General features: G+C 39.7%; 1 protein-coding gene across 1 annotated transcript in view; it reads left to right on the forward strand.

Moving 5' to 3' along the window:
* The window catches only part of CNTN1 (contactin 1), a 239,818-nt gene that overhangs the window by 143,701 nt on the left and 77,615 nt on the right, over positions 1 to 18,502 (forward strand). Inside the window, exon 4 of the mRNA XM_061467767.1 lies at positions 7,103 to 7,232. Within this exon, the coding sequence (XP_061323751.1) occupies positions 7,121 to 7,232 (112 nt within the window). The 5' untranslated portion in view covers positions 7,103 to 7,120. The remainder of the gene's footprint in view (positions 1 to 7,102; positions 7,233 to 18,502) is intronic.

Below are 18,502 nucleotides of genomic sequence, written 5' to 3' on the forward strand. Positions count from 1 at the left end.
AGCAGCATGCTTTCAGAAAAGTGTGAGTAATGCCTGTGAGTTATGGCAGCAGTAAGTGAACTTTTTCTTATTTATTACCTTAGAAGAAAGAACAGCCAGTTGCTGATAGAGCAAATGGTGTAAATAGTGACTTGCAGGACTGGCTGCCTGACCCTTTGCTGCTGACATGATGATTAAAGACAGTGCTTAAGTACCACTAAGAACACTTCATTATCTGAAGGTATTTCAAAACAAAACCTTTTTGCAGCTCAGTGGCTCAAGGAAAGTAACAAAACTGTATTGGGCTTTTGGGATTTGCTGGGCTTACCACAAACTAGAAAATGCCTACATTTCCTAATAAAATATGTTTATAATATCAATACTAAATGACCCTTCATTATAGAGTTGTTGATTAACTGCAAGATGAGATGGATGTGTGACTGCTATAAAATACGTGTAGGGAAAAGAATTAGTGTTGATTAATAATGAATCTATGGGTGAAAATAACAAAACTAAGCCATCTCATTAGTTACATGAACTATCTGAGAGGATTGAATAGCAGAAAGACAAAACAAAGCATGAAAAAAATGAAAATAGGAAGGATGATGTAGCAGGCAAGCAAGGAAAAGTCCCATAGGGATTCTTAATTGCCTACAAAAAAAACGAAAGTGCCTACTGAGCAACTGCCTGAAGAAACAACTGACTCTTGAGGTCTGAATACTTTGATGTGTAACTGTAAAGGAAGCAGGAGAGTTAAATTCACACCGTGATTAACTACCTGTGTGTTGTCCTACTTGCATTTGAAAGTGGCCACAGAAAGCAAACATCTTGTAATAGTAAGGTTCCCATTCAGATCCCTGGTACCTTCTGTATCTTACAGCAATCTTTTGCAAATTTACTATGTTTTTCTTTTTTGATATAGGTGCTATGCTTTCTTGCTTTGTAGAATAGCACTATTGCTTTCAGGTGGAAAAAGCATTGCTCAAAACATGTCTGGAGAAGGAACTTGTTTTTGACTTGATGCTTGCTTCCTGGAGAGAAGTCATAGCTTCCAAAGGGGACAGACAGGGGTCAAATAGGTAACTCTGGGCCATGGTGTATTCCAAATCATCAGTGTGCCAGGACATTAGTTCTTTTAAGCATATTGACATGAGAGTTTAAGTGGAAAAGAAGGCACAAAAAGTGTATTTATAAGTATTTGTAAAAGAATGGAAGTTTTGTATTGCACTCCAAAGCTAAGGTTTCCCATTGAAACCGGGCCAAGCCCTGTAACAACCCTAGCATCCTCATCACATCTGAGATACTGGTTCTTCATGTTTCCAAGTCAGTGTTTATTAAGCATAAATACAGAAATATAGAGCTGGTTGAATTGTCCATTAGTGGTAGAACCACTTATTAATTTAGCCTGTCTATTGATGATCTGATTCTGGACTTTAGTTATTTGGTTTTTATCACCTGTAAGCAATGGAAAGAAGAAATCAGTAACTGGTCTGAGAGGTGGGGCAGAATTAGACTGCTTCTTGCTCCAAGTTCAGGGTTGTTATGTTATTGCATGTTGTCCCTGAAAGGGTAAATTCTATTCAAGAATAGTATCCTATTTATGAGCCATCAAATTGATGGGCTTCTTCATTGGCTTTCATTCATGTGAAATGCAGAGAGTAGCTATATTCTTCAAATATGATCATGTGGGAAATATTAGAAGCATGACTGTTGATGAGGGACTGTTTGGACCAGTGGGCAATATTGGGAGCAGTGGATTTGAACTTCCATTTCCACTTGAACAGATTTGGCAAAAGCAAAGAGTATAATTACAAAACCCAAAGATGATCAAAAGGAAATGAGTTTTCACAAACTTTGTGAAGGGAACTGAGGCCACTCTTGGACTCTAAATGCTAGCCAGCTAGCATGTAAAATATTCTGTAGATGCAGCAGTGCTATAAGAGCAGGGCTGGCTTGGAACTTCACTTACAGTCATCCAGACCACTGTAATGAGATAAATCTGTGCAGTGGCAATGGACTGTCTTACACCTTTCTGGTAATAGGGAAGAGTAGTAAATGCTAGTGGCTAAGGTACTAATTTTGGAAGTAAATAGGGGGGTTGTGAGTAATAGTTGAGAAGTTGGACTTTCGAATAAGATGTAGTGCCCTCTCTAATGGCATAGTCTGACTTGAATTAAATGTAGAAAAGGACCATAAATAATATGCAATGTACATCATTATTTTTGCTACATTCAAAAGTTTCTTGGTAATTCTAAATACTGAGCAACTAATAAGACTTGTGAGAAGTTAGTTGTCATACCAAAAAACGCCAACTCTTTAAAGAAAACCAAGATGACAAGCAATTTGATGTGTACTAAAATCACTAAAAGAGCCTGAAGTAGAAACAAATACAAAACACTGATTAGGTTGAAGTATTGTGTGGCTCCTAAAACACTTTGATTATAACTTGCCACTGTGTTAATTTACCACTGAATTATTGCAATTATATATATTCATGTTTTGAGAAAGGGTGGAGAACCAAAGATTTCTTCTAGATTGTTGTATCTATTTATAGGCTAATCTGGACAGAATCTCTACCATTTCTAAAGCTTGAACGTGTTTAATTGTCATAATATACCAGCAAGTGAGAATCATAACAAGCATCTTGATTTACCTCTCCTAGCTAAGTGTACCAAACCAGAGCTCTTAAACTTTTTCCTTTGCCCCCTCTCTGCCCATTAAGCATCTGGGGATCCTGAGAGGAGCCCTGAGATGTCAGGGGCTGATTCAGTGATCACACTGCTTCCACAGTGAAAGCCTTGGCAAAGGTGGTTCAGGGAAGATCTTTCTGTGGAAAATGCTGATGTTTATTGGCAGAGGTGACTGCTAATCCTCATGCACTTTTATCTACCTACAGCTCCACCTCCATCACTTCCCCTTACTCCCTGTCTTTCTAAGTGCCCTTTTGGGTTGGTTTATAGCTTCTCTTCTCCCTGCACATCACTTCTGTGTCCCAGATGACATTGCTGTCTTTTGTAATGTTGATTCTGCTTCTTTGCTTCCTTTTCACCCTTTTAATATCCCCCACTGTTGCTCTGCTTTCTCTTGTCTATTCCCACCCCTTCTTGATTTCAAATTTAGTGGATTATGTAGTCTATTTGCACTGTTATTTTATATGATCTTTATTCAGCTGACTTTCATTACCTGCTGTTTCTGATTTCTTTTTGTGTCTACATTATGAATACTTAATGTCCTTCCAAGATGATGATGTCATCTACATGTTTCGATTAAGTGATGGAAAACGCTGGCTATTTTCATAGCTGTAAAACAAGTGTCTTTTTCTCCTCAGTGAAGGCCACAGTGTGTGGTGAAAACCTGAAGAAAGCCGCATAGAATATGGAAGAAAATGTAGACATTTTCCTAAAGTGCATTTTGAGAGATTAGCAATTGGGTAGTATAGAGAAGCAGATCTACCCTTGTATCCTGGGAACGTTTTTCATCCTAATGAAGCATCATGAGACACTGAAAGCCTCTGGAAGTGTTCTGGGAGGTCCCTGTGTTCAAAATTGTACGTGTTTCCTATTCAGCAGCTGACGTCCCAGTTTTCCCCCACCTCCATTGGGAGGATTGCACTGCAGACACCAGGAGGGGTTGTCTTGAATCTAGCAGGGCAAAGGCCTTGTAGCGGTGACTGGCTCTTTTCCGAAAGTGAACTGTAGAAAGGGACCTAAATGTGCTAATGAGCATTAGATAGTAATTAAACCTGACATAGTTGCAGTTAAATGCCTGCTCATTTTATTACATATTTTAAAAAGGTCTTACGTGCTAAATTATGATGCTTTGTTGTGAGGATAGTGTTCTGTGCAGACTAAAAGGACTGTGCCCGGGTGTGCAGTCACACTCTGCTTTTACAAGAGAGAAAAGCAAGTCATACTAACGACTATTCTTTTGTTCAGGAATTATTTTTACTTAGGCAGCAAAATCCTCACTCTGTGAAGGAAAAAGCTTGAGAGCTGTAAAAGCAAAAGAGGCAGCAGATAATGCCACATCAGAGCTGCGGCTCACAGTGCTGCCTCCGGCGTGAGGGCTGCTGCCTCAAACACGCCGAGACTCCTTGGGCAGCTGGGTAGTAACATCATGTACAGCCATACCACTTCAGACACACAGGCAATAACCTGCATGCTGTCTCATCTCATAGCAGGCAGTTCTGCCAAAATTCAACAGAGCGATGTGAAACAGCCTCACTTCCCACCCACAAGCTGAGATAAATCAGGAGGGATGGATGTGCCATATATACACAGAGCCCACTCAGCCGAAACAAGTGAGACCAAGGGAAGGATTTTATCCTAGCAGGGTGGATATTTTTGTATCTGAATAAAAGGAGGTATTTATAGAATTTACTGACACAATTTTTATTTACTGTAATTCGAACTGGTGTTAAAATCATTCTTTTTTCTGAGCCAACAGAAGGGGATATTTGGAGGTCTAGAGGACATTGTCACTTTTAAAAATTGAGCCTGAATTCTGCAAAAGAGAGGGAGGAGGGATCTTCTGTCTGTGCCTGTAATGTCGGAGGGAGACCACAGGTTTACTCTGAACATTTTCCTCTGTCAATGCAGTTGAGCACACTTATTATCACCATGAGTTACTGTGTAATTACTGCTGTTCCCAACAGAGTTCCTGTTTCATTGCTGTTTAATTATGTGCATTATTTCAGCCTAACTATGCAATTCAACTCATGTCACTTGGAAATAAATGTTCCAGGCGAGGCATTGTCAGAATACAAGAAGTTTCGTAGCCAGGGCATGGCTGCTGGAAAAGTACACAAAGTAATTTGTTGTTCTAAACTACCACAGTCTTTTGGAGGAATTATATAGACACAGTAGTTCATACGTTTGTTCTTTAAGGTGGATGCCTGAAATAGTTGTGAATATCCTTCGTGTGACAGAGTCTGAAAAAACTTTAGTGCCAGCAGAAACAGGAGGGTAAAGCTGTTTAGGAAAATCCTCCCTTGGATCCAGCTACAGTAAGCACATGCACTCATTGCCAGCTTAAGAGCTTTTTTTTTTTTTTTCCAGGGAATATTTCTAAATAAATCTGTTCTGGATATCACTGTTTAGCTCTTGTCTGTGTTTTGCTGAGCACTGTTTTCTTAGAACAGCAATGATTTTAGGGTCATGGCAACTAATACAGTTTTGACCTTTTTGTTAGAGATCTTATGTGCTAAAGAAAGGAAAAATGTGATGTGCAACAGCTCCTGTAATTTCTGAGCTGAAATACTCTTGTGATATTTCTTGATATCTTGTGATATTTCTTGCCATTTTCCTACAATATGAATTTAAAAGAAGACCCCATGAAGCTCTCTTCTGAAGAAAGCTCACTCTTTGAGTCATGCTCAAATCAACATCTTCTTAGCATTATTTTGAGAAAGAGGGGACAAGTGTAAGCCCTGATGGCCAAGGCATTTTCTTAGCTACCTCAAGGAGATATGAGACTTGCACTAGGACGTGCCTATCCAGCAGGAGCTCAAACCAAGGGCTCGCTGTTATCAGAGCATCATTTGTCACAAGCATACTTAGGGAGTCAGGTACGTACATGTACTTTGAAATTCAAAACTGCCTTTTCCTTGGTGTTGGAAATGAAAAACAAAGCAGTTTTAAAACAAGATCTTAAACATTTGGAAAAAAAAAAAAAAAAGAAAAAAAGATCAATCTGTTAAAAATTCTTACTTGGAAAGAGCAAGAGTCTCAGTAAGTGGTAGAAGCCATGATCAGAATAATTGCTGCTTGGCATGGGAAGCTGGACATGATTACACCCTGCAAAAAGTCACAATGCAATATTAGCATGCAACATGTCCTAAGATGCATGTTACTTAAGGCTATTCAAGTATGTATAAGCATATTTTATAATGAAATAGTAACAAAATGACTATACTGAGAGGAATGGATGTTCTCAGCATGTGCCTGAGATACAACAGTATTCTGTCAGTGATTAGGCGAAAGCCTTGCTTTGTGTGAAGACTGTAACTTAACCAGAGCTACAGCAGAACTAATCAAGAGAACAAGTTTGAACAAGACGTGATGGATGTAAAGGATGCACTTATATATTCATGGCAAGAAATCCATTACACAAAAAAGAGAATTGCGCACTGTGAACATGATGATGCATTGCCCTAAAGAAAAAGAAAACAGGTACCAGCCAGAAACAAAGAGCTAGCAAAATATTCTGATTGAAAGAAGCTGTGAATGCTCCATCCCTGGTGGTGTTCAAGGCCAGGTTGGACAGAGCCTTGGGTGACATGGTTTAGTGTGAGGTGTCCCTGCCCATGGCAGGGGGGTTGGAACTAGATGATCTTAAGGTCCTTTCCAACCCAAACCATTCTATGATTCTATGAAGTAAAAGCTGTTACAAAAGTAAATTGTCCTAAAATCTTAGAATATTCACAAGAAGTTGCATGTTTCTTTAGCTTGGTTTTAAGATATATAGAGGCAGAGTTTCTCCTGTAGGGAAAAGAGAAAACTTCAAATACGAGATGGCAATAATGATTATATTGAACATTTAAAAGAAAACTCATCAAATTTAATACTTTCTTTCCAAAGGATCAAGAATTGTATGTTGAAAGATTAAAAGGAACTATATACTAGACAGAATGCATGAATCCTGAAAGAGATTAATGTACTCCAGCTTCACTGTAATTTTCTTTTTAGACACTTTGAAATCATTAATTGCAATGTAATATTTACTGAAATGAAGTATGATAGGATCTGGACTTTCCTTATTATACTGCAAACTATGTAATATTTTAATATTTGTAATAATACAAAATGTGTATAGAGAAAGGATCTGGTTTAGGAAGGTTGGGTTTAGAAAGATGAGTCTAAAAGTGGATATTCAGAATTAACATTTACCATATTAATTACTATCACCGGAAAATCTGAGTCCTCTTTAAGCAGTGTGCTCTCTGAATGAGAGAGATCATTAACCTGATCCAGCAAATTTGAAAATGCATTTATTATTCAAAAGACTCTGTCCTATAGTAACTCTTAAGTATTCAGTTTAGACAGATAATCTGGCAAGTGAAATGTGATATGAGATAAAGCCTTATGCCAGAATTATTCACTCCTTTTTCTTTCTCTGTAATCAGGTATTTTTAGCTCTCTGAATGATGGTATTGCAAGGCACAATTCCTTTTGAGGTAATCGCTTTACAGAAGATAACCATGTGGTTCTTCATCTATCATCTTATTACACCCGGTTTCGTCTTCTGCCTGACAGGTAAGATGACCTCCCTTGTTAATTCATTTAACTAACTGTTGTCAGTTTTATGCATTTCAAGGTAAATTATGCTGTTTGTATGGCTTTCATTTATTTCTGCGGATATAATGAATTACTAAATGTGACTGATGAAACTATAAGGAAGCATACTTACTAGAATGGGCACCATGATTAAAAGCTTGCAAAAAGACAGATCTGGACTTTAAATTTGTTTTTGCCTATTCTAATTTGGTATATGAAATTCATTCTTTCTCTATATTATAAAAAATGTATCAACCATCTATTTATACACAGGTGATCAATATGACCAGAAAAATGGAAATATGCCCATAATACACTAAACATAAAATTCTACAATATAGACACTATCTAAAATTCATAAATTCCACCAGCAGAACATAGTGGTAGTTTTCACAGTATAGTGGGGCACTGCTGAATATACTGACTCTAACTTTAAATTATAAATTGTAAACTCTTTCATAAATTGGGTTGGGGCCATAAATAATAAAACATTTGGAAGTCATATTTCTATTGTGAAAGTACAGAGCTGTTTGTGGCTGAAATTTTGGTTCAGTTCTAAGAAAGAGAATGAGCTTTTTCTAAAGTTAAAATTCAGGGTTAAAATCTAGTTTCTGTTCCAGCTGTTCCAAACAACTTTGAGATTTATAAAGCTTCTTTCAGACTTCCATGCCAATTTAAATGATTCTGAATGTTAGTTGCTGTGACAAATTGGATTGCCATCATAAGCAGAGCTCTTCTCAAGAAAGATAGCATTTTGCTTATGTATAGACTACATGAACTGAGATCAGAAAATTTAAAAAGCAGAATAATTAAATTATTCATATCCTGAATATTGACTGAGGTTTGAAAAGCACAGATATTGTGTACTAATGTTTTGGTTATTTTCAAGGTAGGCTTTAGATCCTTCCTTACTCTGAGGGGGAAGTTGTAAAACTAGTTCTACTGTGTTACACAAAACATTATTGTTTTCTGGGGAGTTCTTTGTGTAATTGATGAGTTAATATCTGAAGTGAGCTAGTCATACTCTTGCTTAATCTTGCCTACCATTTCAGGCATTGTCTCAGTTTCACTATGATGAGCCTAAATTGTTTGTGTTATTGAGTCAAAAAAATTAACATGTTAGTCCACAGCTCACAGGAGTGTTTTCTGTATTAGTGAGAATGCTGCTTTGTTTTATAAAGGGTTTGTACACTGCTCTTTACTCCATGTCTGAGTTTGCTGAAGGATATACCAATGCCTAGAAAAAAAAACCCTACTGATGATGTGTTGTTGCAATAGTGATCCTGCTCAGTACGAGAGGAACCACAGGTTCAGACCCCTGGTGCGTGCGCTTGGCTGAGGAGCCACTGGTGCGAGGCTACCATCTGCGGGCTTATGACTGAACACCTCTAAGAACCCGCCTAGATGCTTGTTGTGCTGTTGTGTCATCGGTCGCTTGTGATTGACCCAGGAGTTGACAGTCTTGTTCAGAATAGATGGGTAAAGGTCTTCCCAATCTTTGTTAGCGATGACAGGCCTTCCTCATAGGAGAAGGAAAACTCCTATCTTCAAACCCGGGCTGATGGCGCTCACCTAGCCTTGTATGGTCTTCCATCGAAGAGAAGGACACTCTTACAGAACCTACGACCTGTGGACTTTGCTGTCACTGTCCTAGCTAACTAGGCCATGGCAGTTAAATCTCAGGTTTAAAGGGTGGGGCCAGTTCTGCGCAAGCTGCCCTTCACCTAAAACATCCACTGTGCAGGCTGGAAGGGCTCACTCTCACTTGTCTGTATGGACGGGCGAGGGTCTAAACGGTAGGTGACAAAGTGCATGGGAAGCTGCAGATCCAACGCTGCATGTGGGCGGACCAGCGCGTGGGTAGCTTGAGTTAGCTCAGGAGTTGACAGTCGTGGTCGGACACTTCCTGATTGCCTAAGCAGCCTTTTTTCCAACCAGATTTGCATGCATCGTGCTTGTAGTAAGCATGGTTAAAGCCCTACCCAAATCTTTGCTCGCGAAGCCAAGCCATCATCATCATCATCATCATCAACATATTTATTACATGTTTCAAGGGCTTTTTCTTTGTTGAGATTTGAGGGTTGCTGATAGCACCAATATGAAAACTTACTACTTTAATTCAACACTGTGCTTTTCCTAGGAGAATAAAAAAAGGGCTGTCAAGTACCATCAGTAATGTTCCACATGTGATTTTGCACTGGCCGTGTTGGCATCAAAAAAAATCATCAGCTGCAGTAGCCAAAAATGTGCTGGGCAAAATAGTTGAGTAGATCACTGAGAACAAATGTTCAGTTAATATCTTCATGGGCAGGACCAGTTGATTAATGCTATTATTTGTGTATTATGCACATTGAAGTTTTCCCAGAAATCAGAAATCTTGGCACCAGAATGCACCTCCTAACACTGCCTTAGAATGACATGGGAAGATTGTGTTGTGCGAGGGTCACAAGTGACATAGGAAGAATGAAGATGGCTATGATGATATGGCATGCATTTTGAGTATGCATTGATGTATTCATAGCAATATTCATTTGATCTCTCACTTGATTGTACTTGGCTGTGTTACATTTGTGCAAGAAGAGTAGGAGCCATTGGTGTGAAGGGTTTTGAACACGGGCAGGTTCTAATAGTACTGTTGCCCATTCAAAGAAAACTGCTAACTTATCTTCTTGTGTGAAATGCATACTTGCTTGCATTTTTCATCAAAAGTCAAAGATAACACCTACCACTACCTCTGAAGATATGGCACCATCATCCAATACAGAAGAGTGGAAGTGTTATACACTCAGAGCAAGTTTGTTATTTTCAGTGTATTATTGCAAGGCTGAGTAGCGCAAACACTCTGCTCTTGGACTTGCTCTGCTTTGTATAAATAATTAGATATCCATTTTAGTTTAGAGAAAGTCTGTTTCTGTTTATGACACCCATCTGGATTATATAAATCTGATTCTGCAGTTTTTGTTCTGCCCCAGCACTTGAATCTTGCTAGAGGGTTTCTCATTTCAAGTGAGTGCTAGCACTGCTGGCAGTTAGTCTTAGCAAATTTTCCTTTTGAATGTATTTCTTGGCAATTAAAATGTCATGGGATCCAGATAAATACATAGCTGCAGTAACCAAGATGAAATGCAAGGGGTTTGCTTGGAAGTGTTCACAGTATGGTTAAAAAGTGAAAGATACTGTAGAGAAGGAAGGAGCACAATTAGAGTGATCATGCCAAGTTCTAGGATGTGTTCTTTCACACATGATACTATCAAGAGAAATGCTGGCAGTATCAACAGCATAGAATGTGGGAATCAGGGATAAATCATGAGTTCTCATTTCAGTAACAAAACACACCAAGCACCAGAGTGAAAAGTCAAGTTAGCTGGGAGCAGATGTTGAAAGCAGAATATTAAAAAAGTTGCTTTAGCACTTTTTGACAAAAGATGGGATTTATTTGGAAGTATGTTTGGCTCACCTTGCCTCCTGTAGTGCTTCACCCACAGTTCTAGGTGGTTCTACCCTCTATGTTGCCTTTGGCCAAAGTGATCTGTGATTCTGAAGCCACCAGTCAAGGTTTTTGCAATCCATGGCTCCTAAGCAGACTTCCTATGTTAACTGCCCTGGAGCCAAGAAACTGATAGCTTCCAGGGTCAATGTCCTTTGAGATATATCAACATATAGTCCATCCCAAGTTCAAAGATATCAGCCAAAACCCCTGAAAGTATTCAGAATTCATGTATTTGAGCATCAGGAGCTTTCAGACTTACTGCCTAGAAGTATCTGGGAAACAAGGAGCTAGAAACCTGAAAAACTGAAGCTGTGCTGACTGGAGATGTGCAGAATATGGCCCAAAAGGCTGACAGGTATACTGACACTCTAAGCTAAGGGGTTTTACCTGTTTTCAAACTGATCTCTTTTCCTGCTGCAGGAAATTTAAAAAGATTTTTTTTTCCCAAACTGCAATACACATTTTTAATTTTGTTTTGAAATTTGGAGTTGGCTTGGAATAAACCCCCTGACTTTGAGCCAGTTTTTCTTTGTGGTAATCAAAGGCAGAAGTTGAGAACTGTTGCAATGATTGGCCATTTCTCATCAGTCGAGAATGTGCACATACTTGACTGAAGGGATGCAAATAATTCATGAATCATTGCATCAGTGGTTTAGGCAGAGATAATCTGCAATGAGACAGGAGCAATGTTTTGTTTCCAGGTAAATTAGTGCTTGAAATGTAGTCTTGCAGTATAAATTGATGAAAAAGCCATAAGTAATTTGGCCTTTCGCTTGCTGATAGAACAGACAGTTATAATAAGGGTTGCTTTTTGGAGTGCACTCTGAGTAGTGCAAGGTAAATGAGAGCAGTAAATCACTCCTTAGGGAGCACTGTGGTGATTTCAGTCCACTGCCAAAAAAGTTATTTCATGCCTATTACTGGTAATATTTGACTCTTCTCTTCTTTCCCCTGACATATGGGCTCTCTCCAACATACTTCTAAGTTGCCTTTGACTTCCCGTTAAATTCATACCCCGTTGTTAATTCTGAATTTTAAACTTTTCCTTTATCTAGTACATCCAAAGTGAACCAAAGAGTATCTTCACCTGGTATAATAACGTTTCACCGAAAGAATTAGGAGTCTCTTCCAGCAATAGGCTTGTTTTATTTCTTCCTCCTAAAGAGCAATTAAAAGCTGCAAAGGCCCTATATTCTATGTGCTTAGTGAATACTTGATAACATTTGGCTGTAAGAGAAATCAGTAGCAAAAAATATACTGTATTCCTCTGATACTTTATTTCTGATCAGACTGTTCTACTTCTTACCTTCAGATTTCATAGTGCAGAGCCAGTCAGTACCTGAGTTTGGGTCAGATCAGACCTCAAAAAGCAGTTTGTCACTCTAGTGACAATAGTCACAGTATTCTGGGTTGGGCAAATGAGGTAATGATCCGTGGCTCTGAACGTCAAAAGCACTTCTGCTTTTAAGTGAACCTAATGCTGTGTTTTCAAAAAATCACTAGAATCCCAAGCTTCCGTGAAAGCTGGCAAAGCAAGAAAACCAGTAAGACAGAGGGCCCCTCAATGCAGGGCAGTTATTTTGATGTGTCCATGAGGATGCTATTAGTCAGCATGCTGAATTGCTGATATTTCATATGCACTTGGAAGGCTGGTGTGGGGAGATTGTCTACAATTACATGTTCACCTTCATCCCTAATGTGACGAGCATTGGCTTTCCCATGAGATCAAAAAGTTAGACTTTTAAGTCACTTTTGAAGTAACACTTAAGTTTTTAAGGAAGAATAATCTAAATGGTTTAAGTATCTAAAAGGCAAATATGAATATGTTTAAAAGTACTATACTTGGTATTGGCTGGCATTGCTTTGGCAGTCTGAGAAGACAAGCAAACTGTATTCTGCCATTCTTAGGCATAAGTGGAGAAACTAACTCTGCCAAGGGCTGGAGCTTTTCCTACTTGATACTTGCTGTAAAAGAGAAACTAAGTAATTAGCAACATGGCTCTTTGAGGACTTCACTGGCACATATGGGATAGGAGTACTTCCGCTCTTTTTAGTCCAGAAAAGTAGAAGCAGCCTTCCCATATACAATCTAGCCCTTTCATATACTATGAAGTGGGACTGCTGGAATGTTTACTTTTTCTGTTTAAGTGCTGACTGGTTCTTGGAAACTGATGTCCCTTTTGGTGGCTTAAATCAATGCCTTTTCTACAGCAGGATGATGGACTCTTCTTTATAGACCATGTTATGCTGCATCATGAGTTTTGTGGACATCAACATGTTACTGCTTCAGCACATAAGCTTCCCAGGAATGCCAACTGCAACTTTTCCCTCTTGATTATGAGAGGAATAAAAAAAATGCAACCCCCAAACCTTAAATTATATATAGTTTGGATTTTCCCTGGAACAGTAGGTTCAAAAATGAATTTTATAAACTGTAGGCCAAAATCTACACTATTTAAAGCTTTTTACCACAACATATGGTATTAGTCACAATTGCTAAAGAGAGATGCGCATTTTCTTCTAAAATACAAAGTGGATGAATATACTTAATACCTGTTTACCTTGTCTGCCATGTCCCTCCTTAGGTGTCAGAAGACCATTTCATGCTACTGCAGTGTTGGACATTTGTAAATAAATAATTGTAATGTGTTTTGCCATTATAATGCTCAGAAACATGAAGTGTCATGTTTACCTTCCTGTGAGCCCAGTAGGGATATTTCAGCTTATTCCCAGACCATCTTGTTTCTGAGCATGAGCTTCTCACATGCTAGTAGGTCATAATTTCTTTGACATACTGAAAACAGTGCAAGAGCTACTTCTAAATATCAAATGATTTCTAGCCTTAAGATGCTGATATGGTACCTGACAAGTTAGTGGAAGTTAAGATAATGAATGAGCCCATGGCTCTCTTGTTCAGCATCTATTAGCATTCAAGGTTAATCTAGCCATGTGCTGTGTCAACAGAACTTTGTCCCTCTCTCATGTGAAAATTTGTAACAGGACTCAACACTGTCGGGCAGATCAATACTGAGAAGAGTGATACCAAATGACTGTCTCGCACAGCCACTTTCAGCAGTGTTAAATGCCAGGGAAATAGATAAGTGTACAGGAAGCAGAAGCAGAAAGAGAAGGCTCATTGCAGAAAGAAAGATGCTAATTAAAATATTTGTATATCAGTGCACAGTGAGAATGACAGCATCTTGAGGTTTTCCACCTGTTTTAGCTTCTTGCTGATAACTGACCTTTGGAAAAAATTTCACTGTGATTTTCTCACAATATTCATGCCACAGTTTGTGGTGTTTTGAGAATCAAGTTGATTCCTATCCAGAAGAGGGCTTGGACCTGTGATTAATGTTTCACTTATATGTAAGTGTGTTAATTTGGATCAATTTACGTGCTTAAATATTGTGATGGATCAGGTTCCTGAAAAAAATATGAGAGGTTCTTAATGCTTGTCACAGGGATGATAGAGTGCGGGCCCACCAGTCAATCTTCTCCTCAGATTCCCAGTCTTCTCCTCAGATAGAAAATTGTTGAACTCGTAAACAGTCTTCCACTTCATATATACCCATTTATCATATCTGATGCATATTAAATCAGAGAACTCAATTCAGCTTCATAAATGGATTTAGGAAAGTTCTCCAGACTTTACAGTCCCATGGCATCAGATATCCAAAGAGATGGTAGTTTTACCTCAGGATCTTCGCAGATTAAACCTACACTAAAAGATATATTATATATATAGAATCATAGAATCATAGAATAGTTGTGGTTGGAAAGGACCTTAAGATCATCTAGTTCCAACCCCCTGCCATGGTCAGGGACACCTCACACTAAACCATATCACCCAAGCTCTGTCCAACCTGGTCTTGAATACCGCCAGGGATGAAGCATTCACAACTTCCCTGGGCAACCCATTTCAGCATGTCACCATCCTTAGAGTAAAGAATCTCTTCCTTATATCCAATCTAAACTTCCCCTGTTTAAGTTTTAACCCGTTACCCCTTGTCCTGTCACTACAGTCCCTAATGAAGAGTCCATCCCCAGCATCCCTATAGGCCCCCTTCAGATACTGGAAGGCTGCTATGAGGTCTCCACGCAGCCTTCTCTTCTCCAGGCTGAACAGCCCCAACTTCCTCAGCCTATCATCTTCATACAGGAGGAGCTCCAGTCCCCTGATCATCCTCGTGGCCCTCCTCTGGACTTGTTCCAACAGTTCTATGTCCTTCTTATGTTGAGGACACCAGAACTACACACAATACTCCAGGTGAGGTCTCACAAGAGCAGAGGAGAGGGGCAGGATCACCTCCTTTGACCTGCTGGTCATGCTCCTTTTGATGCAGCCCAGGATACGGTTGGCTTTCTGGGCTGCAAGCGCACACTGAAGCCGGCTCATGTTCATTTTCTCATCGACCAACACCCCCAAATCCTTCTCCGCAGGGCTGCTCTGAATCTCTTCTCTGCCCAACCTGTAGCTGTGCCTGGGATTGCTCCCACCCAGGTGTAGAACTTTGCACTTGTCATGGTTAAACTTCATGAGGTTGGCATCAGCCCACCTCACAAGCATGTCAAGGTCCCTCTGGATGGCATTCCTTCCCTCCAGCGTATCAACTGAACCACACAGCTTGGTGTCATCGGCAAACTTGCTGAGGGCGCACTCAATCCCACTGTCCATGTCAGCGATGAAGGTGTTGAACAAGACCGGTCCCAACACCGATCCCTGAGGAACACCACTCGTTACTGGTCTCCAGCTGGACATTGAGCCATTGACCACAATTCTTTGTGTGCGGCCATCCAGCCAGTTCTTTATCCACCAAGTGTTCTATCCATCAAATTGATGTCTCTCCAATTTAGAGACAAGGATGTCATGCAGGACAGTGTCAAATGCTTTGCCCAAGTCCAGGCAGATGACATCAACTGCTCTACCCCTGTCCATCAGTTCTGTAGCCCCATCATAGAAGGCCACCAAATTGGTCAGGCAGGATTTCCCCTTAGTGAAGCCATGCTGGCTGTCACCAAGCACCTTGTTTTTTTCATGTGCCTTAGCATGCCACCCAGGAGAATCTGCTCCAAGATTTTGCCAGGCACAGAGGTGAGACTGACTGGTCTGTAATTCCCCGGGTCATCCATTTTCCCCTTCTTGAAAATGGGGGTTATATTTCTCTTTTTCCAGTCGTTGGGAACTTCACCTGACTGCCATGATTTTTCAAATATGATGGCCAGTGGCTTAGCAACTTCATTTGCCAGCTCCTTCAGGACCCGCGGATGGATCTCATCAGGTCCCATGGGCTTGTGTACATCCAGGTTTTTAATATGTTCTCGAACCAGATCCTCTCCTACAGTGGGCCCAAGGTCTTCATTCTCACAGTCTCTGCATCTGCCTTCCAAGATTTGGGTGGTGTAGTTAGAGCCTTTGCCAGTGAAGACCAAGGCAAAGAAGTCATTCAGAACCCCATCCTTCTCCAAATCCAGGGTAGCCAGTTCTCCTGATAGCTTCCAGAGAGGACCCACAATGTCCCTAGTCTGACTTTTATTCTCTCCGTACCTATAGAATCCCTTCCTGTTGTCCTTAACATCCCTAGCCAAGTTTAATTCGAACTGGGCCTTAGCTTTCCTAACCTGGTCCCTAGCTCCCAGACAACATCCCTGCATTCTTCCCAGGTTGCCTGTCCTTGCTTCCACTTATTATAAGCCTCTTTTTTTCCTTAGAAGTTTCCTGAGCAGCTCCTTATCCATCCAAGGAGGTCTCCTGGTCCTCCTGCTGCACTTCCTTCTGGTTGGGATGCAACATTCCTGAGCTTGCAGCAGGTGATCCTTGAATATCGACCAAGAGTCTTGGGCCCCCCTGCCCTCTAGGGCTATATCCCATGGAACCTTACTAAGCAGGTTCCTGAAGAGGCCAAAGTCTGCTCTCTTGAAGTCCAGGGCAGTGAGCTTGCTGCACACTCTTCTCACCGTCCTGAGGATCTTGAATTCGACTATCTCGTGATCGCAGCAATAGATCGAAACACAGTATCTGTGGTGTCAGTAAATGATATGTAGCAGTATTGAATTAAAACAAAAAACAAACAAACAAAAAAAACAACAAAAAATTGTGGAAAGTTCTGAAAAGGAACTGATGAATTAGCTGATATGGTGGAAATTATGTTCCTATATGCTTAATAAAATCACTATTTCAATACTTTTCTCCCTAAGGTTCATGGAGAAAAAGGTATATTGCTATAACATCCACTAGAGGATATTAAAATTTGGCTAAGGAACAGCTGCAATGTTACCTTTAACATATGAGGGTATAAGGACAATAGTATCCCTTCATGCTTGACCTTCTCCTTGTTCTTTGGATGTTTGAGCCCTGCAGACCAAGTCAGAAGCAGAAAGTGCAGTTACACTTCTGGTGCTGCACTGGAGTGGATTAATAATTTCTTTAGGGCAAAGCCTGTTTTCTTAGTAGTGCCTGACCATGTGCTCCCTGACCTTTTGCAGAGGTTTCTAGATGCTGCTGCAAAATAAGTAAAACCAAGCCTATAATAATAGGTCCCTCATCAGGTGTAGGAGTAGGCTGTGCCATCCCTCCTGAAACTCAGCAATTGAGGAAATGGGGACATAAATTGCTGTTACTGTTCCTGTTGTTGCTAATGAGGGTGTTATAGCTACCTCAAAAGGTTCAGCTCCAGGAGGAGGTTTTGATTCTGATTTCATTCCCAGGAGCAGGCTTTGGCTAGAAGGCTCAGCTGAGAGACTATAGGTCATGTTGCACATGTATGGGCAAGTAAATTCATACTCTCTTATGGGAATATTTGTCACACTTTATTTTAACCATCTAAATGTAAGGTATGTGATACAGCTGTCTCCATGGTTGATGAAGAGAGAATGCAATATCCAGATTACTTGGTGGAAATGCTTGTCTGATCCCTCAAAAGAAAACCATATAAGTAGTTTGGACAAAGTCCATAATTTTTTAAAATTACATGGGATAATTCCTACACTTTATGTCAAGAGTCTTACTTCAAACTTATTACAGTAGACTAGAAAGTAGTCATAGTAGAAGGAAAGAAGAAAGGAGTTACTATTTTTGTCACGAATTCATTTATTGAACTCCTCTCTGTCATTTCATTAAGATTTGAGATACTGCAGTACTGCAAAATCTAATTATCTATAAGACAAATCTTTAAGAGCATTTTGTGTTCCATGATTTGCCACACACAAAACAACCCCTAAAAATATCCACAGTATGTTTGCACATCTCTGTAACTGAGACTGAGTAAGACAAAAATAAGCAATTAGGTTATATTTAACTTTCTATGTTGGAAAAATAACCCCAAGAACTGTTGCTTTTCTCCTATGTACTAAAACCAATAAATCACAGTAATCTTTAATAATCTACATACTTTTAACTTCCCTTTCTGGTTCTAATCACACACGGAGCAGTGCCCACAATTATGAGCAGCTTCACTTCATGACATTATCCTTCATCTATGAGTAAAATCGATTTTCAAAATTAATTAGATGCATGTAAGGTCTGAATTAGATAATAGTAGAATAAATTGACTTGTCTGAAAGTGATTTGGATGACTGGTATTAAAAGAAGCAAACCAACGCTGCTTCAACAGAGGAATTTTTTTGTTCAGCACTATAACCCACTGAAATTGATGTCTTGAGTTCAATATCTTATGCTGTCTGTGGTAATAACAGGTCGGTATGGCTGCTTAATACTATGTAGGATGTAAATATTATATTTATGTTTATGACTTCCATTGCA

The sequence above is a fragment of the Pezoporus flaviventris genome, unplaced genomic scaffold (assembly GCF_033815535.1).
Source record: "Pezoporus flaviventris isolate CSIRO_AGI_PZ_B2104156 unplaced genomic scaffold, CSIRO_AGI_Pfla_v1 ptg000045l, whole genome shotgun sequence".
NCBI classification, from domain to species: Eukaryota; Metazoa; Chordata; class Aves; order Psittaciformes; family Psittacidae; genus Pezoporus; species Pezoporus flaviventris.